The 10,716-nt window shown below is 34.6% G+C and overlaps 1 protein-coding gene across 1 annotated transcript; it reads right to left on the reverse strand.

Moving 5' to 3' along the window:
• Positions 1-5,848: 5,848 nt before the first annotated feature.
• On the reverse strand, positions 5,849-9,725 carry LOC140833009 (auxin-induced protein PCNT115-like). Its single transcript, XM_073197369.1, has 5 exons — positions 9,347-9,725; positions 8,698-8,898; positions 7,763-7,935; positions 7,532-7,634; positions 5,849-6,423 (listed from the first exon to the last, which is right to left on the reverse strand). Exons 1-5 carry the CDS (start codon positions 9,560-9,562, stop codon positions 6,091-6,093), a joined length of 1,026 nt encoding a protein of 341 aa, XP_073053470.1. The 5' UTR covers positions 9,563-9,725; the 3' UTR covers positions 5,849-6,090.
• Between the last annotated feature and the right edge of the window lie 991 nt (positions 9,726-10,716).

Here is a 10,716-nt window from a genome sequence, read left to right on the forward strand (position 1 = left end):
CAGGAGAACAAACAGTGTGATGATTTCAGCATGAAGAGGAGAACTCTATTTATAGAGCCTCTGTCAGTGTAAAAACGCGTTTTTATCCTCTTCAAAGTATGAAATTTAAATTTGCCAACTTTGCCAATTCAAAGAAGTCTGCACCAATTTTACATTAAATGCTGTTTGCAACCTTTGACCCCACCTATTGCCGACATTTTCACCACTTATATTTTTTTTTACCATTCTTCTCATTATCATTTCGCATTATTTATTTCATTATTCTTACTATAGTTTTCTTGCATTCTCTAACTCTTTTACGTCAATTTAATCTTATCTCTGCAGAAATGACTGCCAACAAAATGAACGCTTATCGAGTGAACTTTGAATCTATATATGGAGTCTATGGTATATATGGTCAATAAATTGGAGGCTCTAAACTTTGAGCATTTATCAGCCTCCTTGTTATTTTCTACAAGGATACTATTTTTGAATTCTATTTCAGTGCTATCATCGATGTTGCCCAGCAAATTTATGCACTTTGGGTTGTAAGACCATTCTTATCGATGAAGCTCTATTTGCATCTAATTTCAGTCTACCTGACAAGGGATTTTCTGACATCTCTCAGCTATGCCAGTCTGTTATTTCTCAGATGAAACCGAAGTCCTCTTCTACTGACAATGCAATCTCAGTTCATGAAAAAAAAAAGATGATGAAGATGGAATTCCAAGTTCTTATGGTTCTTATCTCAATTGAACTATTGGTCAAAGCATGATCTTTTGATATCAATACTAAAGAGAAGGTTTTGATGATGACTGTTATTACTGTGGGAGTGAAAGTGAATTGGTATTCACTTATCTTCAATGTTGTGGACATTATCGAAGGAGATCTATTGTTTTTTCTATTCAGCTCAGCAAATTATTTGTTGTTTTGGGTGTTTCTGTCTCTGTTGCTCAAGACTTGAGCAAGACAAAGATGTTGGATGTTGCCAATGTTTTGGCTCTTAAACCCAAAATTTCAATTGTTCTCATTGCATTGGTGAAGAAGGAGCTTGGTGAAGCCTAAGCATTTGTCACCAAAAAGAAACCAAAGAGGAATCTTATCTTGCAAGGTGATTTTGAGGATATTGCCTCTGAAGGCTCTGCTGCTCCACCTATTAATATCCCGACCAAGAAGACGACAAGAACTATCAAGGTTAAGGTTCCCATGAAGACAACTATTGTTGCTGAAATTTCTTCTAGACCACCTGTCTCTCCAGATCCTATTGATGATTTCCCAATCATCCGAATGTTCACTTATTGTGAACCGAAATTAGCAAACTCTATCTCAACACCGCCTATTTCATTTGTCCCTCCTAGAGCTACTTCCTCCTCCAATGTTCTCTTTGCTCCTAGACCTAAATGAGTTGTCATTAAAGGCCCTCTATCGGAAACCACTCGATCTAGACTGCTTCTCCCTATTTATTGAAAGGGAAAAGGAAAAATAGTTGTCAAACCATTTTTTCAAGAAGTTGATGAAGATGAAGCTTAAAAATACTCTACGCATAATCAGATATATCTACATATGGAAGAAGTCAACAAATATACTGAACAATAAATTGAATTTTTTATGAATGGGTAAGGATGTGAACCGTTACTCGGTTTGTCAGCCTATATTTTGGAAAAACTGAAAGTTTCAAAGCTCGGTGAATCCTTAACTACTTTGAAGGCAAATTATGATCATCAGGGTCACAATGATTTCCATGATGTTTCAGTTATCCGATGACTCAGCGATGACCTTTAAACTCTAGTGATAATTATTTTGGTGATGGGAGTGGCTTTCACTGCCATAGCTGCTTCCAAGGCACCAGCTCCACTGAACATTCATACTAAGTCTAAGTCAGTAGAGGAAGTTGCAAAGTCTCCACCAAGAGATAATGCATCTAGTACTCCTGCACCATCGTTGTCAGCTGTAAATTTTGCTTCTCAGCCTCACTAGTCCTGTTCTCTCCTCTCCACCAGAGATCTGGTATTATCTACGGTGGATGATGTCGTTAACTCATTTGCCCAAGTGGCATTGACTACTGATGAGGTTATGGTTAATCCTCCGCATGATCAAGTTTCAGCTTCACTTCCTCTTCCAGAGACTCAGCTCCAGACTCTTTCTACTTTTGAGATCCTTGTATTTTCAGAATCTCATCCACAGGAGATGACTGATGTGCCAGTTTTTCTAGTCTATTTTCCTCCTTCTGAATAATTGATTGCTAAATATACTGTTATGTAAGAGAACGTCCAATGCTCTTCTCATGTTCAAGCACTGGTGATTCACTCGAAAATTCCTCAACCTAGCACTGAGCTTGCACTGATTTCTTCTGATGTCGAACTATTTGCTGATCCTGAACCTTCATTTATTCATCCAGATGAGATTCCAGAAGCTAAATCTTCTCGTCTTTAGGCTATGAGGGAAAGATTTGCTAGATCATAAGTGGATTATCCTGAATTGGAGTCTATCCCTCCAGTAGAAGCTAAGTTAGCAGATCTTGAACATCTGGGAAAGACTCTAGAACCACTGATTAATATGATAGCAAGTTCGGTGTTTCTAATAATCACACTGATATGAAAATTGCAGGACACGGATTGTTCGTTAGATAGATCGTATTGATGTTGATCTTGTCTCCTTACAAAAACAATTTGTCCAATTCAAGGGAACTTAGAATAAACTAGAAAATAGTTAGCAGAAGAATCATCAATAACTTTCTGAGAAGATTGATAATGTGTAAGCCTCCTTCATTGCTCAGATCTTAAAATTATTTTAAGTATGTAAAGGAGGTTTATGCCAAAAAAGTGGAAAGACCTGAAAATTCAAATGCAAGGGATGCCAAGCATATGCATCCTAATCCAGAACCCCCATAATTATTTTTAAGATTGAGTTGTATTTGATTTCTAATGATTGGTATAAAGCACATTTAAATTATATTGTGCATAGTTACGACATCACGAAAAAAGATGAAATTGTTAAGTAATTATAAGTTTGGGTTATGTGTCCTAAGTAAAAAAAATGAAATATTAAAATTTATTAAATAAGAAATTTCATTAATCCTCATTTCAGCAGACACCCCACACTTATGTCAAAATATCTATTAGAATCTACCAAATTCAGAAAGATTGTTTCTTAATGATTTATCAAGATATTTTTGTTCTCTACTTAATGGCATTATCGGTCATTGAACGAAACGATGATTTCGGTTGGGAATAAATCTAGCAAGCAGATTAGGTCAAGTTATACTAAATAGATGACGAGTCTAAGTATCGATCCCACATAGACTAATATTTAATTACTAGAATTTTTTTCACTTAATTGAAGCTAGACAAAATAAATAAATAACAAAAGATGATATATGAATTATTTAATCTAAACTAAATAATTGCAACTAAAAACAACGGATTCAAAAATCAAAAAAGTATTTAACTTTAAATAAAGAATTAAAACACACAACGGTACCAAACTCTACTGTGTTGACACATGTGAAAATTCAATTAATTATTTAATTTTTGATAATCACGTTGAAATCCTCAATTTATTTATTAAACGATTCTTCGAGTTAATAAACCTATTTAAATCTAACAGTCTAATTATTTTTAATTGAATTTAATTAGATCTAATGCATTAGATCTTTGTAGAATTTCAATTTTCACCTAAAATCGCACACTGAAACCGAATATTATTTTCTAGTCAGTTTAACTATGTGTTGATGATGTGTTTGTTGCTATATTTAAACCACTCATCTTTCGATTCATGATTAATTAACAAACATGTAAATAGTTGATCAAGCTATTAACAAGAAATATTAAACTAGCATCGGTCAATTATTAAAATCGAAAAAAATAACATATCGAAAATAAACCTGAAACGACCATCGCTTTTTAACTTTGAAATTCTACAAAAAAAAAATTATATCCATTAATTTGAAAACCAACAATTGAAAATAACTTAACATTTCCATAAATCATGATTATATCGAACAACCCTACCTCGGACTTTCCAAGTGGTTATCATTAATCGAGAGGATAAGTCCGTAGTTATTATTATACACCATTAGTCCTTATGACCCGAGACAACACTGAGACTCTATATGCTAGAGTTATGCTTTGACTCGTTTACCGGCTCTAGGAGAGTCATCAGGTGGCGAGATTGGGTACAGTTACAACACATATAAAAGCCAATGCATTGTAGTCGGGAATTCACCGCTCATCAACGTGTGTGGATATCCTATGTGATCTGATGAAATAATAGTGCATAAAATCTCTGGCCAGAGTAAGAGATATACGTTAGAGAAGGAGTTCTCCAATAGTACATGTGATGCCACTATTTATATGTGTCACATATTTATCGATTTATTACGCAACTCTCGATGAACCAATGGTTGCAGATTCGATCGGGATATATGAGCTGAAGGGACTATAATGTACGTTAATAATAATCGAGTGATTCTTGCAGACACTATCATTGATTCCTAGGGAATCATGAGACGATGCTACTAGACGCTCTTACCATGATTCGATTGGTTTAATCAGAAATATGATTTCTAACATTCTCATAATCAATTGTTGATACATAGAATGAGACAAATTAGGGTAAGCCCGAATAAATGATTATGTCCTGAATCACAAGAAGTTGTGAACTCACAGCTAGCTATATCTCTGAACCATTAAGGGTCACACAAACACTGGATCATTGTTCTCGTTGAGAGAATAAATTCAAAGAGTTGAATTTATATTATGATATAGTAAATTCAAAGAGTTGAATTTATAATAATTAAATTTTGAGAAAATAAATTCAAGGAGTTGAATCTATGAGATAGCAAAATTCAAGAAGTTGAATTTATGAAATTTGGAGAGAATAAATTCAAGGAGTTGAATTTATGAAATTTGGAGAGAATAAATTCAAGGAGTTGAATTTATAAAATATGAGGATTTAATTTATTAAACTCAAAAGTTGAGTTTATTAAATATTAAATTTTGAAGTCATAAATTCAAGGAGTTGAATTTATAATTTAAATATTAAATTCATATGTTGAATTTATAAGGGATTTAAATTAAATATATGAGTATATGTATAATGGGCTTGTAGGAGTACAAGACCAACATACATATTATTAAAGTTATTAATTGGACTTTAAATTACTAGAATAATTAATTGATTAAGCTCATTGAGTATTTACTTTAATTAATGAGATCTAAGCTTATATATATGTGTATTAGGCTTAAGGTTAAACACAATTCATTCACAATTTTTCGAAAAACCCTCGCCTCCATCTCCTTGAGATTTTCGAAAATCCCCTCCCCAAAGTCTCAATTTTCGGCCCTCTTTTGAAAAGGAGTTTGAGCCGTCTCTCAAACTTTGATCTCCAACGTTAAAATATCTTCTAATTTTTCTAGTGTAAATTAAAAGATGAATAAATCTTCTAGTCGTGAAACTGATTCGAAGATTGAAGAAAGGAGTTCTTTGAAGATCATTCGTATGGATTCACAACAAGAGCTACATCCGTTTATACCGGAGTAGTTGGAGCTTATTGATTCTTTCACCAAAGATATGTTTAATTATAAAACTATACGAGTGTCCAAATACATCTTTAATGTCAAGATCTAAAATGTTTAAAACTTCCGCTGCGATTTGAGCACGAGAAAGCCAAGATCCAACATGATATGCCATGTGAACCTACATCATGGGCAGAGCATTATTGGGCCACCAGCTGTGTGAATGGCCACTTCGTTCACTTCGGGCTCGAAGGGACTTTAGCATGGCGCTCGCGCAAAAACGATCCACTTCAATCATAGAATCATGTGGTTCGAAAATATTAACTTTACGACAGGACATGAGACGACACAACTAGAAGAGAGCCATTTTGCTTATTCAAAGCCACACAAACATTGAACTTTCTATTTCGGTCTGAAATCACCAAGGGAAATTTTAGACGCTTATTATCGAAAAGTTCAAGAGTCCATACTAAAAACTGAGATCTTCTTGGACGATTTGTTCACATTTTTACCACAGTATTATGTGCTTACTCGGCTGATATTTTGGATTCACCAACTTTAGAAGTGGTAGAAAAAACATGCGGTGTACAGATCCCTATTCATGTTTCCAAGAAGAGAATGGAGGCGTCTCCGAGTTGAAAAAAGTGCTTCCCATGAAGGGACTTCTGTCTCCCTTGACCACATCAGCAAAAGAATTGAGCTCAGACATCTCTTGTTGAGTTAATATCACGGACAGAGATCCAAGGTTTTCGTCGAAGTTTTCGACCTTGGTAGTGCCAGGTATAGGGCAAACATCGGTTCCTTGGTGTTGTACCCAAGCTAATGCTAGTTGTGACGGGGTGCAACATTTTCTTGTGGACATCACACAAATCCGCTCGTATACAAGCTTGTTAGCTTCAAAATTTTCTCCTTGGAATCTTGGAACATTCTGCATAATAGGATGTTACATTATAAACGCAGGTAGTTTTAGCTATTTAGGATAGCTACCTTTATTCTTTAACACGGCCATGAAGAATGTAAAGAAATATGACATCAAGAATAAACTTGAAACATCCCACCACAATCAAATTGTAGATTAGATTTTCCCATCAAAATGTTGATGAATAAACTCAAATTATTCTATCAAATGCATCATTTCATTGAACATGTTATAAGTCACAACACTAGTAAAATAATTTCTATGAAATAATGATTTATACAAGAGTTACTGCACCAAACCACCTTTACCGAGTACCCTAAATTATGAAGGGGGCTGATTCTCCCACATTACAGTCAGATATAGCACTGTCAGGCCAATAGATCATGTACCTCCGCTGGGCATTCAAAATATGACAAAATGTTTTCTCTGTGCAGAAGATGGATGGATGGACTTCTTAGAATGGTTTCCATCCATTTTGGATCAGGAAAGTAGCATTATTATGAACATTGATGGGCCCCTCGACACTACCTCTGTGTAAAAGTATCAAAACAAACACTTCTTATTCTTAACCCATCAATTTGAATTTTTACTACCAATTCGTGCATTTTAGAAAGTTTACGAGGGATAAATCCATTTTCAGTGGGGCTAAATTGGTCTATAAGAGTTTAATACGCCCATATGTGACAGTCAGTCTACTGGTTCACAATACAATTTATAGTCATGATTCTTACTTGAGGTCATGCACTCATGTTAACTGAAGGATTGAGAAGAAAAATGTTACAAGGCAAATAATTAAGGTTTCTTCCAAGTCTGAATGGAAAAAACTTAACACATTAATTACTTGAATGAGCAAACTCATGCTCCTTGTATGCCGAAAAGCTATTCTGATATAAAATTTGAGCCCCCCCTGTGATTTCAATAGAAAGATTTGTTTCCTTAGCAGTGAACTAAGCATTGTGAATTCAAATGATTTAACAAGAAACAACAGAGAGGCTAAAATTAGGAACAAGTTGATGGATGAAAAGACCATGATTCTAGGAAAATTTTTCATGCGTAAATAATCAATAACGTCGTGGTTTTCTAAAGGGTAGTCCCACAGTAGTGAGAATGCTCTAACCTTGCGGTAATCATTCTCTGGTAAATTCTCTACCAATTTAGGACCCAATGAAAAGAAACCACGTCCAAGTGGACTGTATGAGACGATACCGATTCCCAGTTCACTGGAATTAATAAAACAGAAAGAAACAAAATCAGGTTATTTTCTATACACTAGAACAGTAGAAAATACGTGCACAGTAGCACACACAACATGTGTTGAGAGAGAGAGAGAGAGAGAGAGGGGACTCACCGACAAGTTGGAACTATTTCTTCTTCTAAATCCCTAGACCACAAGGACCACTCATTCTGAACAGCGGTTATGGGATGAATGGCATGAGCTCTTCTGATTGTTGAAGCAGAAGCCTCAGAGAGGCCAATATATTTTATTTTCCCTTCTTCAACAAGTTTCTTTAGTTCTCCCATCTGGAAAGGCACGCAAAAGGATATGATATCAGCGAGCCGCCACAAGATACAAGGCGAATAAAACTTGGCCATAAATTTCAAAACAAAACACTGTGATATCAAGATCAACTACGGCTATCACAAAACTTCAATTCCTTGACACTCGAATTTGCTAATCCAGGGCTATGATGTTTATGAGTGGATGTAGGCCTATAAAGCCAGATATATCTATCCCAAGAATTTTATGAATCATAACCCATCATTATCTTGGTTATTTGTTCACACTTTCCATGGCATCAGTGAAACTGTGAGAACATGACTATCACAGGAAACAAAATATCGAAAAATGGAAACAGAATATATAATTGGCCATGATCAAAAAACAAACATAAGTAGAATTATTCCAAAGTTGTGGCTAAAACAGGCAAAGGTTTTTGTTCATCTCCAAAAACATGTCATAGCTAAAGTTGGGTACTCCGAATATAAACTATTGGGTCTACATCTCTTTCACTAATTATTTAGCCCCAAACACATACGACATCTTGAATTTCTTCATTATGCTATTACTTCGGCATATGCCAATCCTGCTTAATGCAAGATTTCCATTCTTCCAACAAATCCAAAAGCTTACTCAGCGTACCAAAAACTATAAAAAACACACATAACTTGGAGAAAATCATCTTACTTACAAGTATATATAACAAAAAAGTAGGGAGAGACAATAATTGCACATTATATTCCTAAATTTTCCTCTCAAGATATCATCTAGTTAACATTGCTCACCGTGACTTCAATAGGCAAACGGGTATCAATCCGATGAACATAATAGAGATCAATGCAATCAATATCAAGACGCTTCAAGCTCGCTTCACATGAGGCTCTAACATATGCAGGGTCACCACGTGCTTCCATCTTCCCATCCTTGAATGTTATCCCAAACTTGGTTGCTATCTGCACTTTTTCCCTCAATACTCCTTTCAGAGCCTACACTTATTAAAAATTCTCAATTTCAGACAATTTATGATTCAGTCAAACCCCAAAAAAAGAAGTAAGTTGGGCAACACTGCGTTTTTTAATCTTGATTAAACTTGAAAAAAATTATCATAATATTCTATGAGAAATCTGCACCACTACAGTTTAAATCATACAAAAAACGGCAACTTTGAAGCCTGGTTGTGTCACAAATGCAAACCAAAGTGCGAAATATATATCAAGCTTTTCAAATACCAATCGGCTAGTAAATAACTCCATTGTTGAAGTAAACAACTTTCTCCCATTTTTCAAATTGATAGCCAAACCTTAATTATATACGCAAATTGATGATAATCTCACAATCAGACATATTAAAAAATAAAACAAACCCAACACCATGTGCTTTTCAACAAACGAAATAGCAAAAACACCAAAAGCAAAAGAAAGAAGAACACAAAACCTTGCCGACCAGAATCTCGTTCTTGTGGGGGCCATAGATGTCTGCGGTATCAAGAAACGTGACGCCGGAGTTGATGGCATGGTGGATGAGGGAAATCATTTCGGACTCGGGCTTCGGCGGCCCGTCACCAGATGACATTCTCATGCAGCCCAGCCCTTGTTTGGATACTTCCAATCCCTGTGAACCCAGCTTGATTTTGTCCACAGTCCCTGCCATTAGATCTCTCGTCCTTCGCTGGGAAGAAATGGGTGGACCGAGCTATGAAGTAGGCGGAGACAGAACCCACTTCCTCATCAAATATATATTTGTCTGTGAAGAATTGTTTTCATCGACCAACAATTTTATAGGTTACAATGACATATATTCGAGTTCGAGGATCATTGGAAGCTCAAATTTTTTAATAAAAAATATTTTGGATCGTATTCAATTTGATTTTAATTCGAAAAAAAAAATTAAAAATTTTCAATCTTTTAATCAAACTCGAGCTCATTTTATCTAAATTTAGCCTAGTTCGATCATCAAAACTTTATTTATTTTCACTTACATTCAATTCGTTTACACATGACTTAACCATCTCATGTGAAATTATTCTAATGCATGCTTGAAAATTTGGAATTTTTATTTTGCATTCTCAATTGATCCAAAGATGTTTCAATATAGACAACGAACGTGAATGAATCGAGCCATCTCGTGATAAAAAAAATTTTGATTTATTATAAAACAAAAGTTTCTATAAGATCATCTCACATTTTGTGAGATAAGTTTACGACCTGAACTGATCTATGATAAATATTATTATTTTTATGTTAAACATATTGCTTCACACTACGTTTACGTATTACTTCACACACACACACACATATATATACTAGTACACCTACGCACGCATTGCGTGCTTGTACGATATGTTTTTATAATTTATTTGGTTTATATTTAAATGAGGATCAAAATATATTTATAAAAAATAATGAGTGGCTACATTGTAATTTTGACATATGAACTAAAAATAAAAATAAAAAAAATTAAGAAGACCCAAATGAGAATTGAACCCACAACTTCATTGTTAAGAAACATAGGCTTAATCCACTAAACTACATAGGATTCAAATTAATTTTTTAACACTTTATTAATATATATAATCAGTAAAACAGATCAAGACACCAAAAGTTAATCACTCTAGAGGCCTCTTACTTAATAATATAGTATAGAAGTATAGATATAAAGCGGTCTCATTTGAGCCCAATAAATGAATTAGTTAAGAATTTATTAATTGAAATTGTCCTAATATTTGAGATTTGGTCGAATTAGGACACCCACAATGAGGTGTTAAATGAGTGTCCATTGTGAGTGGGCGTTATAACACCTATAAC

The sequence above is a fragment of the Primulina eburnea genome, chromosome 5 (genome assembly GCF_022965805.1).
Source record: "Primulina eburnea isolate SZY01 chromosome 5, ASM2296580v1, whole genome shotgun sequence".
NCBI lineage: Eukaryota > Viridiplantae > Streptophyta > Magnoliopsida > Lamiales > Gesneriaceae > Primulina > Primulina eburnea.